At 38.0% G+C, this 21108-nt stretch overlaps 2 protein-coding genes across 3 annotated transcripts in view; one reads left to right on the plus strand and one right to left on the minus strand.

The window, feature by feature from the left end:
- Positions 1-21108, plus strand: part of LOC309697457 (uncharacterized protein) — a 366834-nt gene that overhangs the window by 24224 nt on the left and 321502 nt on the right. The gene's annotated exons all lie outside the window — the stretch shown is intronic.
- The window catches only part of slco4a1 (solute carrier organic anion transporter family, member 4A1), a 33130-nt gene continuing 13943 nt past the window's right edge, over positions 1922-21108 (minus strand). For both annotated transcript variants that reach the window (XM_082519511.1, XM_082519510.1), the window contains exons 2-12: positions 19900-21003; positions 18491-18581; positions 17521-17642; positions 17261-17372; positions 15587-15741; positions 12963-13233; positions 11043-11193; positions 9512-9687; positions 9082-9146; positions 8829-8977; positions 1922-8051 (exon numbers count right to left, since the gene is read on the minus strand). In XM_082519511.1, the coding sequence (XP_082375637.1) occupies positions 7881-8051; positions 8829-8977; positions 9082-9146; positions 9512-9687; positions 11043-11193; positions 12963-13233; positions 15587-15741; positions 17261-17372; positions 17521-17642; positions 18491-18581; positions 19900-20731 (2295 nt within the window). In that variant the 5' untranslated portion in view covers positions 20732-21003 and the 3' untranslated portion in view covers positions 1922-7880. The remainder of the gene's footprint in view (positions 8052-8828; positions 8978-9081; positions 9147-9511; positions 9688-11042; positions 11194-12962; positions 13234-15586; positions 15742-17260; positions 17373-17520; positions 17643-18490; positions 18582-19899; positions 21004-21108) is intronic.

Genomic DNA, 21108 nt, shown 5'->3' on the forward strand with positions numbered 1-21108 from the left:
CCATAACCTGATGTTTTTAACGAACACCTTTTATTGCTTTGCATTGCACAAACACAACAACAGAGGGCAATAATATCCCTTCAACATACATTGTAAAATTACTATTACAACAGGAATAAAACTTTCAACGGCTCCACTTACCAGAGTTTTGTGTGTGATGAGTCCTCTCAGGTTCTGTGCTTGATGTTCTCTGTACCATGAACGTTACTGTGTTTTTCCTCATCATGTAAATGATTTTCCCACTCATCCACCACAAGACAGGCCCCTCTGCTTAGCAGCTTGCCTGCTGTTTCTCTAGTTTTCCCTTGAGCACCTGCTCTCTCATAATAAACCCAGCTGTTGATTTTGGCAAAGCTGCACTTGGTTTTTTGCCTTATTGTTATTCTCTTCATGGCCAGTACAAGTTTTAGTTGCTGATAGAATGTCATTTGTCTTATCTGACATTACTCATTAATGAGAAATAAGAAGCAAAACAATATGTCAATCAAGTTAAATAATCTAGACTATATTGAGAATACCAGGCAAAGGGCAAAAGGTAATAGCAAAAATAACTAAAATCGAAACTGCAACCTTGTACAAATCAAATTTGCTGATTATTTTAAACAGCTTAAAACAACTGATGGGAGAAATGAAAAAAGAACATTTTAGTAACTTAAATTGGGATCAATCTGTAATCACAGGAGGGCTTAAGTAGAAGAAAATGGTTAATATCTCATACTGTTTAATTGTCGCAGTTTTGTCTTGGAGAAACGGAATAGTTAAAGATTTTTCTCTGTGTGGTCGCCTATTTAATCTTCAGACTGTAAGATGGCCCCACTTCATTCCAAATGGTAATGCTCAGCTATCAGTTTATTAAGGAGACACCATTTGAAGAAACTCATCACATATGAATGGTTTTGAGTAATAAAACACTGCAATGATGTAACATAACAGAGGCGAGTCTCAGGGTGGTGGTGGAAGTGAAGAAGATGAGGACTTGTGGTTCTCTGAGTGACAAGAATGAACTGACTGGGAGCGAGACTGAAAGGCAGAATAACAGAACAGAACTGAGATTTAAAGGACAAGGAATAGAGGCTGATTGATTCACAGAAGGCAGGCAAAAGCACTGTACCAGAGTGATGATGGCAGAGTTTCACATTATGGGAAAGACCAGGTGACAGAAAAGAAAGGATTATCAGCCTGAATGCCCAGGGATGCAAGCAAACGAGTGAAAAGACATATTCCTTATTTAACTTAACAAAAACTTTAATCCTGTAGGATGGGAGTATCCCTAACCGCAAGTCTACACTATCACAGTTACTGCTCATCGTTAGCGGTGATTTAGACCCAGTGTCTGTCTCTGTGTCCTTTTTGGGCAGTTAGCATAAATTAACTTTCATTTTAATAGTGACAGGGATAAAAACTGCATGTGTGGAGCCAAACCAGGCAAATATTTAAAAAAAAAAAAAGCAAAGCAAAACCAAAATAATCCTTAAAAATGTTTTTATGATTTTGCCCCAAAATATGGTTTTATAAAGGCTTTTCCACTAGAAGCTACACTTCTAGCACCAGCTTTGATGTCACATCTCCATTTCATTGTCTTTGCTTAGACCTCACATGGTCTAAGCAAAGTCAGGCTCTGAGCCACATCTCCAGGAGTGTGGCTCCGAGCCTGACTAGCAATGAAGCAATGGCTGAGTGTTTTTGCACTCCTGTCAATAAATATCTGTGGACTGTCCGCGAATACAAGTTACTCAGCTACCAAAATGACTTTCTCAAGCATTACATGCACTCTGAGTTCTAAGTGAACTGAATGAATAAAACATGGACCAAATTCCAGGTATTTAATATAGTCTGTTGCCAAAAAACAAAATATTTATTTTTTATATATGAAATCAACTGTGCTCTAAGAGCAGTCCCAGAGCAGAACAGATTTAGACTACTTAATTAGATTAGATTACAGTTCTATTTTGAATGTAGCGATTCTGACTGGCGTGGGTTGGTGTTCACAGGTGAGTCTTAAGACAAGGCAACCAGTTGTCTTATGAAAAAGTAGTATTTATCTATTTTTTTCCAATTTAAAAGTACAACTGCTGTGAAGAAAAGACTACTGAGACAGAAAAATAAGCAGGCAGACCATTGGAAATTCACACTTTGCTCTGCTCTGTCTTTGTGACACATGGAGTAAATGAGCAGATGGTTCTCTGTGTGTGGTGTTCTCACTGTAACGCACAGAGGAACCTTGTGATGGGGATACAGTTTATGATTTATACTGACTTTATTCAAGCTGGTTATCACAACACCCTGCATTGATATGTCATGCTACATAGATTTATGTAACTATTGTTTGTTCTTCTGCAGGCAAGTGAACCAAAACACACCTCTGGATGTTTTAGGACTCGAATGATAGAAAGCATCAGACCTTCCTTCCACAAACCTAAACTAAACTAACCTAAAAAGAACAAGCCAAATGTGCTTTTTAAGCAATCAAAACTTGTGCTGTGGCACCTTTTTTAATTCTATGAGTTATTTTTATCAGTATTCTCTCTCCCCAAGCATTCGCAGCAGATGGCCGCCCTTCGCTGAGCCTGGTTCTGCCAGAGGTTTCTTCCTGTTAAAGGGGAGTTTTTCCTTCCCACTTTTGCCAAAGTGCTTGGTCACAGGGGGTCATATCATTGTTGGGTTTTTCTCTGTATGTATTATTGTACGATCTACCTTACAATATAAAGCACCTTGAGGCAACTGTTGTTGTGATTTGACACTATATAAAGAAAATTTAATTGAATTAAAACTAGTGGTGATACTGTTTCCAAACCTTAATTGATGTGTGTTATTGTAGAGTTTTTACCTCACAGTATAAAGATGATGTGACTGTTAATGTGATTTGGCACTAAATAAATAACATTTAATTGACCAACATTGAATCTCTCTCACACACACACAAAATACTTGAGACATAAAATAATCAGCTGTTCAGCTTTTGTAATTAGAAGAAAAATGACATCTATGAATCAGTCCATAAAAAGATCATTATAAAAGAAAGAGAAAAAAAAACAGTACCAAAAGAAAAAAAAAGACAATATGAATTTATAAAGTTGTCAAAGATTGAGAACTTATTAAAGAGCACAACAAGCAGGATTGCATATATACATTTACATGACAGCCACACTCCTCAACATCAGCAGAGTACATAACAACAATGCTATCAGAGAAAAGACACAGACAGGAGGAGAGTTTGTTTGTGTAGAAAGGGCAGCATTCTTGTTATTCATTTCAAAATTAATGCAAAAATAAAAATATGAGGGCTGACATATTATAAATAAATAATGAATTTAATGTCAGTGAATAAAAATTAAATACAAGAGTTTTTATGCAAAGCTGCTTTGGCACATTTACAGACAGTATTGTGATCATTAGATTCAAATCAGGGACATTTTTAAAAATATTGCATGTTGTGCTAATTGAGCATCACCCTCAACATCCCAGTGTTCAACTTACTCTGTAAAAGGCTCTGTCACACCAGCATCTAAAACAGCCAAATGTGGGAGTAAAGAGTCTCCACAGAGCAAGGGTGGTTCTAGTTCCTCAATCAGTGAGTTTCTACATCTACATAAAGGTACAGTGTGCAAAATATCACCACTAGATGTCAGTAGATTGCAGGAAATTGTAATCAAACTGCTGATCAGATGGAAAGTGTGATTTTTAAGACATTTGAGCCTAACATTAGCGAGCATAAGGTTAGCTTATAACCAGCTGCTATTGTTTAGCTGACTTGTTTTTACTTGATAAGTAATTTAAAGAATTTAAAAAAAATAGCATTGTGTATATTTATTTCAGTGTTTATTTAAGAATTAAACATTCTTTTTTTAATTAAATAACTTAAAAAATTATGGTGCCAAAGTCACTTCAATCAGGTAAATCTGCAGAACTTTTGTAATGGAACATTTGGCTTTGAGTTTAGATGCTTTGATTTCTAAATGTCTATATGGTATTAGAAGTCAGTATTGTAAGCATAGTTTGATCCACAAACTATATATTAACGATTAATGTAGTTTACTGGTCAAAAAAGTACATCCAATGTGGATGTAGCTGCATTATTTTTAATTACCACCAGGGGGTGACTCGTGTGGTTGCAAAAATAAGACTAGAACTCTGTGGGGAAAAGGGTTCTTTTCTGCCTGGATCTTGATATGATCACAATAATGACTTTTATGACTTTTATGCTTTAAACATTAATTTAACTTAAATTTAACTTTAACTTTTATTTATTAGCAGGGATGGGCATTTACATCAAAAATAGAACTTCATATTTACTGGTCTCCTTTTGACGATTCGTTGACAACTGCCAACCCCAATCTTCTTTCACATGATTGTGCATAGTTGTAGTAGACTTGCACCATGCTAACTTTACCTTGTGTTTGCCCTGGTCCACATTGATGTTTTAGAACATTTTGACAGAGTTTCTAAGTAGTGATGGGATTTCCAGCTCTTTTCGGCTCCGAACCGCGCCTAGCATCCTGGAGCACTTCTGTTGTGTTTTGTACGTTTTTTGGAGTTTTTACGTGTTTTGGAGTTTGTACATGCTTTGTCTCTAGGTGCCACCGTAAATAAACACAGCAAAATCTCCAGTGTTAAATTAACACTAGAGAGTGTCTATATGGGTCCACACCTCTGAGTGTAAAATACAACACTGTTGAGTGTTAAATTAACACTTTTGACAGTGTCATATGTTTAAAAGTAACCTAGTCAGTTTTGAAGATTAACAATGGCTAACACTGAGCAGTGCTGATTTTCTAACACTGGAAAATAACTCAAAATGTTAGAAATATTCCAGTGTTAGCAAACCAGCACTGCTCAGTGTTAGCCATTGTTAATCTTCAAAACTGACTAGGTTACTTTTAAACATATAACACTGTCAAAAGTGTTAATTTAACACTTTTCAGTGTTGTATTTAACACTCAGAGGTGTGGACCCATATAGACACTCTCTAGTGTTAATTTAACACTGGAGATTTTGCTTTTATTTATTCACTCCACATAAAATGTAACAAATAAATCATATAATACAAAAAACAACTATTCACATTTCAACTTTTAACTATTTAAATTTTCAGCTTTTTCCTTTTAAACAAATTTAAAGTGAAACAACACAAAACACTGCAAACCACAACACAATTAAATACAAATTAAAATATGAAAAAAAAGAAGATGCACATTCTCTGTCATATGGGCCTGCATGAATAAACTTTCTGAATCCTTTATCATCTGCAACTGAAAATAGTTGTGGATGATTACTACACCCTTCTAATGTGACGTTGTTGTCTCTTTCTCTCTCTCTCCCTCCTAATCTGTTCCTGTGCGAGTGTAACTACCGCCCCTCCCCCCTCTTCCCAGCACAAAGCACAAGGCTCCCGTGCGGAGTGAAGTGGGAAAAAAGTGCGAGAGAGAGGGTGAGAGAAAGAAAAAAAAACTTATGGCTAGTGATAAGGATCAAATGATCCGGCTCTAAGAGCCGTTTCTTTCGCGACTGAAACATCACTAGTTCTAATCCACTAACGCCACCTTCTGGTTGTAGAGGTGCATTGCAAATTGAATGGTAAATGGACTGATTCTTATATTGCGCTTTTCTGCTCTTCCAGAGGACTCAACGAGCTTTATACAACATGCTACGTTTTTAAGTGCTTTCTAGCTAACATTCAGCTCCACATTCATACAATTTAGGATTTAGCAACTTGCCCAAGGATATTCGACATGCAGACTGGGGCAGCCGGGGAGTGAACCACCAACCCTCCAGTCAGTAGATGACCTGCTCTACCTCCTGAGCTACAGCGACCCCATGTGCTGGTAAAAACAAAGGATTTTAATAACTAATAAGTGCTTTTGCTTTAGGTTTCTAGCTTTCATGTTTTACAGGGATGATCAATTGTGCTTTTTGTGCCTAGACAAGTCAACAGGTTTTTGTGAAAAAGGTCTGTTGGTCATGGCACAAATTCTTGTGGCAAAGTTCATCATATCTGAATAGGTTACAGATTTTAAATGCTGCCGTTAACACACATTTTCATTTGTTTTAAATGGGCAGCCAAGCAATTTCCATGGGCAAGAAGCATTAAAGAAAATATTAATTAATTGGCAAACAGAGCAATAATCTCTATACAGAACTCTCTATTTCATCTGAAATACATCATAGTTTTGTCTTTCTTGTTTTATTTCAAACTAATCTTTATTATAAGACCATAAGTGATGCAAGTCTTCTTTATGCACGTCCAAGTAACTATATAGATATGCATGTGCTTTTCTAATGGAAAATACATTTGTGCTGCTATACTGGTGTGGTTATATTAATATATATAATATCCTGATAGTATACTGCACCTTCAGCTTCTTAGACATTTTATTGTGTTTTGAAATAAATCTGAACATTTAAGTGGCATTAATCATCAGGTTACCCTCAGTAACCTACACAGACCTAATGTTGTTTTAGAATTTACCACCAGTAATTAGAATATATCACTTAAAAAGGGCATTTGGGTTGTTGCTATGGCCCTTCAAACTGTGATTATCTTGTTTCCTTTATTTGCTCTTAAGTTGTAGCTAAGAGTAAATAAACTGCCTCCAGTCTGCCTGCAGTAAACTGATTTTGCCTGATAGATTTTAGAAAGAGAGAAAAAGAGCTCTGCGTCAGTGTATGTAACTCTCTGGTGACAAGGGCATAAAACTGTTTTTAGCACTCTGAACGTGAATGTGACCACAGCAGCCTTAATTCCCGTGAATAGAAACAAGTTTAAAACAACCAAAACTCAAACTGAGAAAGTAAACAGAAAGTACCTTGGACAGCAAGGTGACTATAATCACTGTAAGTGAGGATGGAGGATGATCAAGCATCTCTGAGGACACGCCCACTGAAGCAGCATTTTATTACTCTACTGTTTATTGTGTAGCTAATGGAGTGAAGGGAAAAAAATCAAGCATAGAGTAATTTCAGTAAAGTCATGAAGCTAAGGTTAGTTACTGACATGGCAGACCACAATGCTGGAATCCCTTCAGGACAAGACCTGTGGATAACTGTGGTGATAGCATTGCACAGATCTTTCTATCTGCTGTGACATATCTTAAAGTGATTTACCAATAACTGTCCAAATCCAAGTATCCAAAACCAGAAGAGATTTACCTAAGAAGACTGGAGGCTGTATTTAATCTTTAAGAAGTTCATTGAAGTAAAGAATTAAGGTTCTAAATAGTCTTACATTTCAAAACATCAAAAATGTGTTGTGCATTTGTTAATGTGGGATACTGAGTGAAGATTGATGAGAAAAATAAGGCAATATTTCCCTTTTGAATGTCTAAAAAGTGAGTGTAGGTATGAGCCTTTTACGACTTTTGGCTTTAAATGACTCAAGCAATATGAAGTTAATTTGGTTTTATTAATACTGGCTGTGGGATCTCGTAGAGTATAACATGCCATTGCTTTGTCTGTAGGAAAAAAAAACAAAATATGTAATTTTGTTCCAGTAATGTGGAAAATAACCGACCGGTATAAATGCTTTTTTTTTGTTCATACTGTAAACGCTTTGTATACCACAAAGGTCTGAGGTGTTTCATTGGTTCTTGAGGATTATTGAATTATGAAACACAAATGTCATGAACCTCACACTGTATGGAGTCAATTGAACTGATTATAGAGATCTGTAGAATTTTAGTACATAAAAAACTACATAAAAACCTGTGTGGCTTGGCCCTGCTACGAAACACTCACACCCACGCGTTCATAGCAGGGTTTTCTGTCAAGATAGCAGCATGTTAGACGTCATCACGTGCCATTGTAAGTCATGGTGTTTTTTGTGTGTGCATGAAGGCATTCTGGGGGTGTTTGTTACATACACATACACAAGATGATCCCTGCCATCATAGCCTGGCATGCAGGTTGACAATAACGCCGTCCTCAGGGAGATCTTTGACAGGAAGGTCGCTCAAGTGTTCCATGCTATGGTCGGTGTTCTCGCAGCTGCTTTGTGGTGACTCTGGGGGAGGCTGGTACAGGATACTGGCTACCAGGAAAAATATGGTCCCCAAAACCTGAAACAGAGGAGGAATAAAGATGTGAAAGAGATCAAAATATGACAAATTTGCACAACTAATTCAAAGTTACTGACATACAGTCGGTCACTGGAATGTCAAAAAATTAGCTATAGCATAGTAAAGTGATATCATTTTAATTGAAGACGTTTAACAAAATATTACACTAATCACTAAAGAATTGTCTGCTATGCCTCCTCTGTGCCAATAAAATGAGTGGACAAAGCAAAAAATTAAGAATATTAATTAAACTAAAAAACAAACAAAAACAAAACTGAGAACACTGAAATGCTAATGTTGGTATAGTCAGAGGTTTATATACACTCATGGCTATGAATGTCAAGGAAAATTTGGCCTTTTAATGATTTCTTTAAACTGTTCTTTTTCTTTATTTAAGAGGATGATTCTGCAGCATACATATTTAAAGACTTTAAAAAACAGGAATTGGGTGGAATACATATACATAGATTCACTTATTAAATCACGCAGTAAGTGTTGCTTACAATGTATTTGAACTTGTCAAGGCCAATACCTATTAATATCCTGTTAGTGATTTTGATTGATTGAAAAATAGAAACTGTTATGAATAGTATTGCATGCAAAGTATGTTTGTTTTAAACTTAGCTACTTGGTTATCTTGGAAAATATTTAGTAACCCTATCTGGTTTTATATTTCATTTAAAAAAAAAAAACACTATAAAAAGATAAACGGTTAAAAGACATTTGGGAGTGAAAAAAATCCGTCAAACAACCTGTTCGCCTATGAATCATTAATACCTTATAGAGGATTCCAGCTACTAGTGTGTACTGGCTCATGGCTGAATTGTGATAAAGGTAGCAGGATCCCTGCTCCCCACACTTATCCTGCCACATTAAGCAGGATAGGTCAATCACTGAGCCAAAGGCTATGGGTCCTGGAATACCACCTGCGAGAAGAAAAAAGAGACAAAATGGCAGAACATAAAGCATTTTGATTTTGCATGGGCATCTGTGTAAAAGTTAATCTAAATAAAGAATGCACTTGGCCTACCAAGTGTGCGCACTACAATCCACTGGATACCAAGTCCAAAGGATCTCTGACTGTCAGGTACACACCTATGGAGGGCAGGGTTAGCCAGACATATTAGAATCAGAAACAGAATACTTTATTAATCGCTAAGGAAATTATGTGGTTAGAGTTGCTTAGAGAGAATAATAACAGTAGCACACTGAACTAAACAAATAATACAATAATTTATTAATTATCAATTTTATTTATAGAGTGTCTCAAGGTGCTTAAATGTATTATTAAAAATGTATTGTTTATTTTATTCACCAATTCAAATTATACTAGAATTTTGTTAAAGATAGACAGTTTAAGAAATACTTTGAAGCTTAGAGCTCAAATGAATGACATTAATAAATGAAACAGAGTGTGATACATATTTAGTACATTCAGAGGTTTAAGTGTGGCCACCTACCTGAGTGTGGCAGTGAGTGCTGGGATGCTACAAAGGAAAGTGAAGCTGATAATGATGAAAAGCAAGGAGAGGAAGGCTGGCATGTGATGGCAAGAGCTGCCACACTTCCCTGCCAGAGCGAAGCCTTCCTCATCCCATGACACATTACCCACCACACAGCTACATCCAGAGTACACCTAGAGGCGAAAACATAAGCCAGATATAAATGTATAATGTATAACTACTGAAACACACTTCAGTCTCTACATACAGTGGGCTATATAGTTATTGAACACGTTGCCAGTTTTCTAAGTTAATTTCTAAACATAATATTGACATGAAATTCTCCCCAAATGTTGATAACAACCCAACCAAATTACACATGCAAGAAATCAAACCATATAGATGTCCATAAATTAATATATGTGTGTAATAATGAGAATGGACACAGTCCATGAACATGCTTACTACTATGTATTTAATACTTCATACATAAGCCTTTGTAGGTGATGATGGCTTTAAGACACACCCTGTATGGAGAAACTGGTCACATGCATTGCTCAGGTGTGATTTTGTAGTTTTCGTTAACTTTATCTGTATTGTTATTTTAAGGTTGGAACTGACTCTTAAAGAGCACATTGTGACATTGTTTCCCTTTGTGTGTCCCCTCTATGTTGTCTTGCAGGTCCCTGGTAGGAACTGGACAATCTTTGCTTCTATCAACACCCGGCCTGTCTTCTCTTTCTTTTTGGGATATCTTCTGATGTATTACTTTAGGTAAATAAAACCTTATATTTACTCTATCATTCAAACACCTATCTGACTGCTGATAGCACACAAACCAAGGTTAGGTAAAGTATAATGTTAAGGTTCTTTTTGTAGGCAGGTGGATATTGGTTAGGCTTAGGCACCAAAGTTACTTTGACTAGTTCAGAGAAAGATTGTGGTTTGAGTAAAAATATAACAAGTTGGAACCCTTTTAACTGTTGCATCACAGGAACACTAAAGAGCATCTTGTGCACATCTCTGGGACACCAGTGGATTTGACTAAACAGCAGAGAATTTTTATCATAAAAATCAGAATAATCATTTATAAATATATTATGAAGTATATAAAATCTTGTATCTATCCATGTAATCAGTATGCAGTTATTCTCTTTTAAGTCTCTTCGAAGATATGATATAATCCTAAACATTGTACATAATTTCATATTTGCAATATTTTTTTTGCATCTCTGTCAATAAAATGCACTTTTTGCACTGCAGTAAGTGGCTCTGCTGCAAAATTCAGCTTTTATTCTAAAATGTATCAATGAAAGTGAGCCACAGAGGATTGTGCATTTTTCTGCTCCTGAGTTTGAAATAATTGTAAAATAACTCAATATTTCAAAACAGTCAGATTGCATCATTTCTGCAAAAGAAAAGATTTTAGCTTATCAGACACATGTGTATCACAAAGCCATCCCCTGTAAAAGCTCAGGCTTTCTGCTATTTCCCAATCTGTCTAAAAAATATGGTGTAATTTCCCCTGTGAGCAAAGTGTGAGCGATACCTGTTTGCCCGTTGAGAGTTGGGTGTGGTTAATGGAGGTGCAGCCAGCATGGCAAGGGGAGTAATACATCACACCGTCTGCCCCACACACTGGGTTGTAGAGCTCTCTGACACAACTACAGCCTGCATTACAGCCCACATCTAAGGAAGAGCTGCAGTTAGGAGGGAGAGAAAGAAGGACAGAAATGAGAGGAAACAAATGAGGGGAGAGCGTGATAGAACTGATGAGGATACATCACTAGAGCTCAGTATTAGAATGAACCACTGATTACTGTTCCAGTGATTGATGCTCACAATAAACAAAGCAAGTTAAATTGCAAAGTTTTTCCTTACACCGAGCCAAAAGAGAAAGCCACAAAGTCTAAACGTTTTCTAAACTCTTGGTTTCAGATTGTTGTTCTACTTTTTGTTCTATGTAAGAGGATAAATGTCATATAAACAGCTCTGTCTGCAAGCACAGAAGACTTCCAATCTGCTGATCAAACATTCTGTCAAGGCCAGTGAGAAGAAAGCTCGCTTACAGGAGCAATGTGCCCATTGATAAATGGGTGTGTGGAGATTAAGTAAAAAGAAACTGTTAACTACAACTAGTGTTTCTGCATGTACTGAAGCCGCACACATGCCCAGGGTACATTAGTCTTGGCCTTGTGTCCATCTGCAGAGTACAATACATCCTAAGTGGTAAAGCACAAATCCCCAATCTAATTAACCCTATAAGTTCAGAGTCATCATTGGAGTTAACCTGAACCTAAGAACACTTTGCAATCAGAAAATGTAATTTTACTTTTGATTAAACTGTTCTCCTAAGTCTTGGCAATCAAGGGACAAAGAAGATAATCATTCTAATGTATCTGCCTGACATCCTTCTCATTCAGATCAGTGATTATAATGGTTGGACTTGGATTTTTTTAAAAAGGCCTATCAGAATGTCTGTGGACAATATCCCAATGCTTTGCAAAGGTATCTTACTTTCCTGGAACTAAAGCAATACTTATATTCACTGGGTGAGTAGGCAGCAAGTGCAAGAACATCTAAAATAATCTCTGATATGGCTGGATGGTGTGGCACTGAGAAACATTGTGGTAAAAGATATCCAAATGAAATATGATTGGATTTATATTTAATTCAATTTCAATTCAATTTTATTTATATAGTTGCAAATCATAGCAACAGTTGCCTCAAGGAAGGTGAATCCCTGCAAAAAAAGAGAGGAAACCCCATCAGACGACGCCCTAGGAGCAAGCACTCCATTAAGCAGGAAGGGAAAATCTCCCTTTTAACAGGAAGAAACCTCCAGCAGAAACAGGCTCAAGGAGGGGGAACCATCTGCCATGACTGGTTAGGGGTGGGAGGGGGAAGTTTTATGGATTTATCGTAACATTTAATATTATATTAAATGCTTTTGTTAATATTTAATAATTTAATATTTATTAAAAGCAGTAATACTATATAACAGCCTTTTATTTTAAGGTAGCAATTTTTGTTTCCTTCTTAAATCTAAAGGGTAGCTGGCTTATTCCACTGCACTGCAGCTCAACACAAACAAAGTCCCTGTTTACATTTACACTGATATAAAACTTTTCTGCTCATTTGAAGCTATAACATGACAGTGAACACAATTTACCACAGTGCACCAATACTTCAAGTGTGACTTAAAGTCCAAAGTAATTTCTGGCCAGATATAATTAATTTGGTATTTTCTGGCTTGTGTTCACATGACAGCAGTAAAGAGGAACCACGAGGGAGGAACTTCAGAGAAAACATTACCTAGCACAGAGACTGTGAGCTGAATGTAAAACTTACCTGGTCAGATCTGACAGACAGGTACATTAACCTCTTGTAGAATAAAACTAACAACAGTCAGAACCAATTTAACTTAAAGAAATCATAACTAAAATAACGAGTTCTATACACAGCTTACCTGTTTCTGAGGTACAGTTTACTTGGGCTGTCATACACATTTTTGTACAGGTCCAGTTGCTGTTTAGTCTTCAGACCAGACTGGTAAGGCACTGTGACACCAGCCATGGGCACATTGGGGCAGTGGATGACAAAGATGAAGATGGCGAGCAGACTGACCATGGCACACATCATGCAGAAGCGGATGATACCTCGACACCGCAGGTTCAACTTCTTTACAATGTAGCCACCCAAGAAGGTGCCCCCACCTCCTGCTGGTACCACCATATATCCTGAGAGAAAAAGAATAAAAGCATAACGGATCAATGTTGTTGATATATGAAAGAGTCCCATCTGTCCAAAAGAGGAGCAAGACCTCCAGACTTAAAGAGGCATAAAATGATCCCAAACCATGAACCATGTAATATTTATGTCATCTGTAGTTTTTTGGGGGTATCAGGGAGAAATGTGATCATGTTGTGCTGCTCGTTGTGGAGGAAAACTGATTGATGATAAGCATTGACAGCCCGGGATTAGTAAAGAGGTAGTGAGGGCAGCTATGAAGAGGATGAGTGGAAAGGCAGCCTGTGGAGGTATGCAGATATGAAGGAGAGAAAGCAGTGGACTTTTTTATTAGATTGTTTAACGCAATACTGGAGAGTGACAGGATGCCAGAAAAGTGAAGAAGAAGTGTGCGAGTACCAGTTTTCAGGAACAATGTGCAGAGCAGGTGATGTGCAAAACTGCAGTAATGCTGATGATGATCAATGAATAGCAGTAAGCAGCAGTAAACAGATTCATTTAAATGTCTGGGGTCAACCAACCAAAGCAACAAACAGTGGAAAAGAGAAGTGAAAAGGAAAGCGCAAGCAGCGTGGAGTAGGTGGAGATGAGTATCAGGGTGGATTTGTGACTGAGGATAGCAGCAAAATAGTGAAACGGTGGCACTGACAAAAGGGTGTGCAGACTGTGATCAGCTGACCTGTGCTGCAATTTCCATAGTCAGGGGTCTACGTGGATTTAGTCAACTGAATTCAACTAGATCTAAAGAGATCTTTCACTAGCTTTGTGGCCGATTTCCAGATATTACAAAAAGGGAGAAATGGTAAGTGAATCAAATCAGCATCATCAATTGATGTCTTCTAACCTTGATGTCAGCCAGCGACAACACCCTAGATCAGGGGTGTCGAACTCCAGGCCTCGAGGGCCGGTGTCCTGCAGGTTTTAGATCTCACCCTGGGTCAACACACCTGAATCACATAATTAGTTCATTACCAGGCTTCTGGAGAACTTCAACACATGTTGAGGAAGTAATTTAGCCATTTAAATCAGCTGTGTTGGATCAAGGACACATCTAAAACCTGCAGGACACTGGCCCTCGAGGCCTGGAGTTCGACACCTGTGCCCTAGATGCAACCAGTCCACCACAGTGCATCACTGTAAACTTTGGCAGTAATTAGTTTGTCTGGTATTTTCATGCACCTTTGAATAACACAAAATCATATACATCAATTTGGTTTGTACGACCTTTCAGAATTGTTTTTTTTCTACCTGGGAGATACAACAACTATACAGTTATCTCCAAGACACATTATGTGACAAACTACACAAAAACTATTGATGTGTTTGGTGACATTTGTTAGGCTGTTTGGATGCTGGAACGCCCTTCTGGATCATTCTGACCTACTTTAAACCCTGACAATACAGTTGACTTGAATGTTGGAAAGCTACCAATGCTGACACAGGTTTACTAGGTAATTAATAACTAGTTGGCTAACTGCCCTGTACTATAGACAGTAAGTGTTCTACATTTTGACCTGTGAATCATACACCGTGAGTATCATACCATTTTATATTACGTGATTAATATTCTGAATCACATTCTGCAGTAATTTAAAAGTAGAATGAAAAATATGCAGCTTTTATATTCAGATATGAGTTTGCCAAGAAAGATACTCAAAGTAATTACAAATGGCTTATTAAATTATGAGATTAAATCTAGAATTAATAGCTGACCTTGTTTACTAAATTCAGTATTTTACTTTGTGAGAAACTTGCAGTTATAGTTTCAGCAGAGGTGCTAATGTTAGCTAACATTTCCCAAAGGTAAGATTGGATTTGATCGCCAAAACCAAACGATCCCTCCATGATATCATTCTATCATTCTACAGCAGGTGACAGTAGTTTTCCCTTTATTGTCAAATTGCTCTTTAGCCTAGCATATTACATTCAGTAGAACAGTATTGTTCCTTGTTTCTCTTTAACATTGTTACTAGCATAAACTACTATCTGACCTATATGATATTTTGGATTTTTTTGTATTCATTTTGTATTCATGTAGAGGTTGTGCTGCATTTGTTGACCTTCTAGACTATGATTATCTAGTATCCTCTCTTACTAGCAGTTTATGTATAAACTGCTAGTAAGAAATCACCAGCATAGGAGGCACTAAGGGAACGGTCTATGATTGAACAAAAGCACCTAAAATTTCAAATTTTCACAAAAAAATAGATCCTCTCTTTTAGATCAGTGTTATTTCACAAGCTGTTGTGAAGATTTTCCAAGGTTCAATAAATAAAGTAATAAAATGAGTTAAATGCATAGCGAAAGTTGCCCATGTGATGGGCCTCTTTACTTTTCACTCACCAAACCATGTGGCAGCCTCTGATGCACTGAGACTGAACTGTGATTCCAAGAACTTTGGACCAAAAGTGGACATGCCAGCAATGAGGGTGGCCTCAGTAGCCCCAGCCAAGCACAGGAACAGGAAGGTGGGATTTTTTAGGAGAAGCAGCACAGATCTGGAAATACACAGTAAGAGAGAGAGGGTGAGAGTCAGGGGGCATCGATGTGTGAAGCCACTGTGACTGAACAAACCTGAGCTTCCTTTTTCATTAATGCACCCTGCTCTAATCGCAAGATGTTCTTAATATAGAGCAGATACACACTGCTGTAAATCCAAAGACATATAATCAAGTTACATAACGTATCATGTAACTCTCTGTAATCTCCACAGAGACAGAGTAATAGATGCGATCACAGTAAGCTCATAGTATATATGGTTGTGAAATGGAAAGGAGCAATACTGTCACTCATTTGTGCTGTTCTGCATTCATAGCTGCCTGTCGTTGCTTTAGGATGACAGTAAACTTATTAACATTAAGGTTTTCTGTGACATTTTAGAGGTGAATTTGCATGGTGAACTAATCCTTGCATAAGCCACACTGATAAACCTGAGCTACATAATGCCAATGAGAAACAGCAGTAAAACCAGTACCAATGGTAAGAGAGCCCACATGTGGTTTGAGATGTCTGTCTCCCAGAACAGCAACATGGGGCTTAGGTTGAAAGCACTGCAGGCTTCATTAAAAGTAATAATTGCTACATGTAACAAACTAAAAACTAAAACTAATTAATCTGTATTCTCTAAAGAAAACAATATGTTTCTGATTTATCTAACGCATGGTTCTTTTGTTAAGCCAACTAGCCACTTTTCATGTAAAGAAACAAGGAGATGCAAACAATAGTTTGCATTGGAAAAAAGTGGAGGCTCTTTGCAGCAACAAAACAGATTTTACATTAATCCTTTTAACAGTCTAGTTATTAGTTTTTAGCCATTTAGAACCACCATTCCCAAATGGGATTTGTTTGTTTATCAGGATGATTAAGCTAGAGGTTATGGATGCATTTGCAATATTCTTTTTTCTGTACCAGGGGTCGCTTAGAAATTATTAATCTTAGTGCTGATCAGTACATTCCTAAGTGAAACAAACTAATCAAGATACAGATATCCTTCGGGATCCTGCTTCTTAATCACAGCACTGTGAGGACAGAGGTTTTAGCCTTAGTAGAGGTTTGTAATAGTGAACAGTTATTTATTTAAGTGGTTAGTATATTTGGGCGTCATCAGTGTAAAAGTGGGAAGCTGTAATACAGAAGTGGACCCAGAGGTAAAGCATGTCACAGGTCAGTGAAGCAGTGTTAGAAGAATAGTTACCAATGGTGATGGAAACGTACAGCTCAGGGTAGTACTAAAAATACCAATACATTACTCCGGATGATGAGGCAAGTGAGATCTTGTGGTTAAATGCATCAAATGCAGCAGTGAGATCCAGTAATATGCATGCAGCAGATTCATCAGCATGAAAAATGGCAATGGAAATTATTCATACAGCATTTTTCATTACACATAAACTCAATGTGCTCAACATAAAAGATAAAAAACAAAACAATGAAGCAAACTGTACAAAGTAATAAAATGCAATTTAAAATAGAAACTAGACGAGGTCGTGAAAGCATTTATTTCTTGAAGCTCTCTACCTTGGCATGTCTTTAACTGATTTGCCAAACTGAGGGTCTGAGGCAGTGGTGTGGCTTCCATCCTTAAGCTGGTGGGCCTCAGACACACGCATGGTCACATACTCCTGAGAGCCTGCAGGAAGACACAGAAAAGTAAGAGTGAGGCTGTTTCGAAAATATATGGTATTTTACATACCAGAGTACCACCTAATGTATTAGTCAGTGTTTTTTTTAATGCCCTCGCTGTTATAAAGAAGACTGGCCATGGCCTTTGCTGGCACCTGGTAGTTGCCGTGGGTAGCCCAGGATGGGAAATGCCACCAGCAGAGCGGCTGCTCCTCCTGCTAAAAAGCCAATCCACCAAGCCCCAACCCAGTGAGGGTTCTCTGGCGTCATCTCAGGCCTGGAACATCACGCACATATGATTAAACACATTTATAGAATCAGAATCAGAATATTGTATTGATACCCGATAAATTATGTGCTCACAGTTGCTCCAAGACAGTAAGAATAGTACCTGACTAAACTAAATTAAATAATACAATATATTACAAAGTTACAAAATATAACAAAATAGCTCTAATATATACAAACAGCTAAAATATAACATTCCCAGTATATAACACTAATTAAATATATATGGTTGAAACTGAGATGCCTCTCTTATCAAACTGTAAAACGTTTCTTATTTTCTCTGTAGAGGATCTGCAATAAAGGTGTGCAACTGCTGCAGTGCGCACTTGTGCATTAGCTGGAGGAGTTGTATGAGAGATATGCACAGGCAGGAATGAACCACTTGACCTTTAAAGAGGCAGATCTCTAAAGCATCTTGTAATGAGACAGTATTGTTCTATTGTGTATATTTTTATTCTACATTCTCCCATTGTCTATTTCATATCACAATATTTGACTCTATTCCACATTCTGCATGTCAGCTTTTGTTTATTCCCAGTTTAGTAATCTGTAATTGGTTTTAGTGCATTGCATTCTAGTCAGTGGTTTTCTAAATCATTATTTTGGCCATTTTAGCCTTTATTTATGTATTGGAAATGACAGTAAGGTAACTAGGTGAGAGGATAAGGGGCACTCTCCCTAGTCTTGCCCTGTAGACTAGAACCCAGGCCCTTGCAGGCCTTACCTATGTGAGGTAAGCCATAGCAGTGCCCCGACTCAGTTCTATTCTATTATACTGATCTCATTTCTTTTTGAGTCAGTTATCCTTGTCCATGGTACCAACCAAAGCAGACTCACGTTAGATGGATCTCAGTGTACATGTTGAGGAAGTAACCACCCAGCAGGTAACCGGCTGCTGGACCCACAATGGCTGCTGTGTAGAAGATCCCTAAGGGGAGGGGGGGAAGACCATAGACACAGAGCAAGGGTGTGTCAGTACAATGACTCCAGCGTCTACCTCCTGTTTCCTACTTACTCTTCCTGTCCTACAGGTTAAAAGGGCCATTGTTCTTTATATGGGCTCTGCATCTAGAAAATTTCCTGTTGTGTTTGTGTGTTTTCATAAAAGCAATGTGCTCTGCTGTTATTTGAAAGAGAATGATAGCTAAATGCTGAAAAGGGGTCATGACAGGAGCCTAGAGGGTCAAATTTACAAGACTTGCAGTAGATGGCATCAGACAATGACAGTGCTCAATATGTACATTTGAGGCACATTAGCTGCGTTTACCAAACAAGCCCTTTTATCTATATCCAGTTCCTTCTTAATAGAGATTATACTGGATGGTTGCTGGTAATAAAATTATTCTGTGGAAGAGGGACAGAGACTGATAAAAGAAGGTAGACAGCTGGTGAAAGAAGTCGTGCTGTAACCGTGAGAGTATATATCTGTTCATGCACCTGCATTAGCATGTGATGCTCAAACAAAAGTCTACATTTACATTGAGCTAAACAACAGATATATTTGAGCCTGCACCTGCAAAAGAATTATTGCTAAAAGACACAGCTGGGATTGTGTTCAGTGCCTGCTGTTTGCATATGCATTCTCACTATTCTATTTAATCAAAGCTCTGTCAAAATAATTAATCTTCAGAGAGAGTTATCACTGTCCAGCTGACAAAATGAGCCAAGCAGCACATGAATCAGCACAACTATGGCCTTAAACCTTGTATCATTTAAAAAATGCGGGAATTTAACAAAGAGTCATCAGTTTAACAAAGATGATGGAAGATCAACATAGAGCTGCACAACTGATGGAACATATATCATTGTGATTTGATGTTTAATCAGTTGATTCATTTATGAAAAAAACTAAACAACAACCAATCAGTTAATAAGCTAATAAATTATTCAAATAATTTTTCAGAGAGAGTAGTGGTTTGAATTTTTATAAATTCTCAAATTTTGATGGTTTAATATATCTATTAAATAATCAATTTATTATCACAATTTCAGTCCCATATTTCTAAAATGACCAAGTCTCTCTAGAAAAACGTCTTGGCACTCATCTTGGCATGAACTCGCATGTCGTGTCCCCCCCCCCCCCCCCCCCCCCAACAGTATGTTTTTTTTTAATTTTTTGGCATAAATTATCATCAATCATAAATAAATGAATAGGGTTATAGTAAATAATCAACTGCAAACAAAACAGATAAAGAAGAACAGTCTGCTTGCTGTCATTTCTGGTGACTGTTACTAGTAGGACTCACCTATATAAACTGGTGCATAGTTGGAGTTGACATTCTCATCCAGGTATGTGACCCCTAATGTGTAGAGAGGCGTAGCGCCCATACCATGCAAAAACTGGCCAAGCATGAACACAAAGCGATAGCTGGACAGTCCTCCTGCCTCTTTGTTCTGACACGGGCTGGTACGGTTAGTAGAGCACATTCCTGTTTGCTCGGGTAAACTGACCTGGTAGGGAGGTGTAGTAAAGTGAGGCAAGGCAAACATCAGAGAACCCAGTGCCATGATAAGTACTCCCCATCCCAGCCAACGGGGCTTGTGACCTGTACCGCCGAAGTAACTGACAAAGGCCAGGCAGACGCATGCAGCAATGTCATAGGAACTGGCGATGAGGCCAGCCTGGTAGCTGCGCAGATCAAAGCGTCGCTCGATTGAGGTGATCACTGTGTTAATGAAGCCATTGATTATCATCCCCTGGAGGAAAGAGGCCACACAAAGGAAGAACAACACCCACCGAGGAGTGTTGAAAACTTGGATGCTTTTGGGGGTCAGAGCTCCCCAGCCACACAACTGATCTGTGTTAGTAGAGATTAACTTTAGCCCAATCTCTGCATTAGGTCTTGTTTCCCCCCCATATATTGGCCCAGGGAGTGCCGACGCCCCGGTGAAAATGAGTGGCTCATTAGTAATGGGACTGTCAGGGTTTCTGAGACCAGAGCCTATGGGGCTGCCTGTCTGGGAATCCACAGGACTAGGGGTGTCCAAAGAGGGGCCTCTGCTGAGAGGACAATCCTGCAGGTCCAGGAGCTCCTGTTTGGAGCTAAAAGAGGCGTCGGCATTTAGCAAGACGGGCATCGCCCCTCTGAGGGGCACTGTGAGGATCCTGTGAAGTGGATTCTATGAACTGAGGCAATAAATCAATTACCTCAACAACAAAAAAAGGAAATTTGAAGTAATAAAGGGTCAAGAAGATATTGTGGTAAGGCCAGGTTCTTCTTGGAAATTATCTATTCTTGCTTTGTAGTTTGCACCTCATGTGTCCACGGCTCTTCGTGTGCTCCTTTTTATTTGCACAAGGTTGCATATGGTGTAAAGATGGCTTTGTTACTGTGATGAGTAATAGCATCCTGAGGAGAGAAAAGAAAAATTAGATAGATTAAATAAAGAAACAACCAACTTTTGTAAAGATTTAATGCATAAAGAAGTCATCATTAGAATTTATGTACAGGCCA

Source organism: Aulonocara stuartgranti, assembly GCF_965226115.1.
Source record: "Aulonocara stuartgranti genome assembly, chromosome: 20".
NCBI classification, from domain to species: Eukaryota; Metazoa; Chordata; class Actinopteri; order Cichliformes; family Cichlidae; genus Aulonocara; species Aulonocara stuartgranti.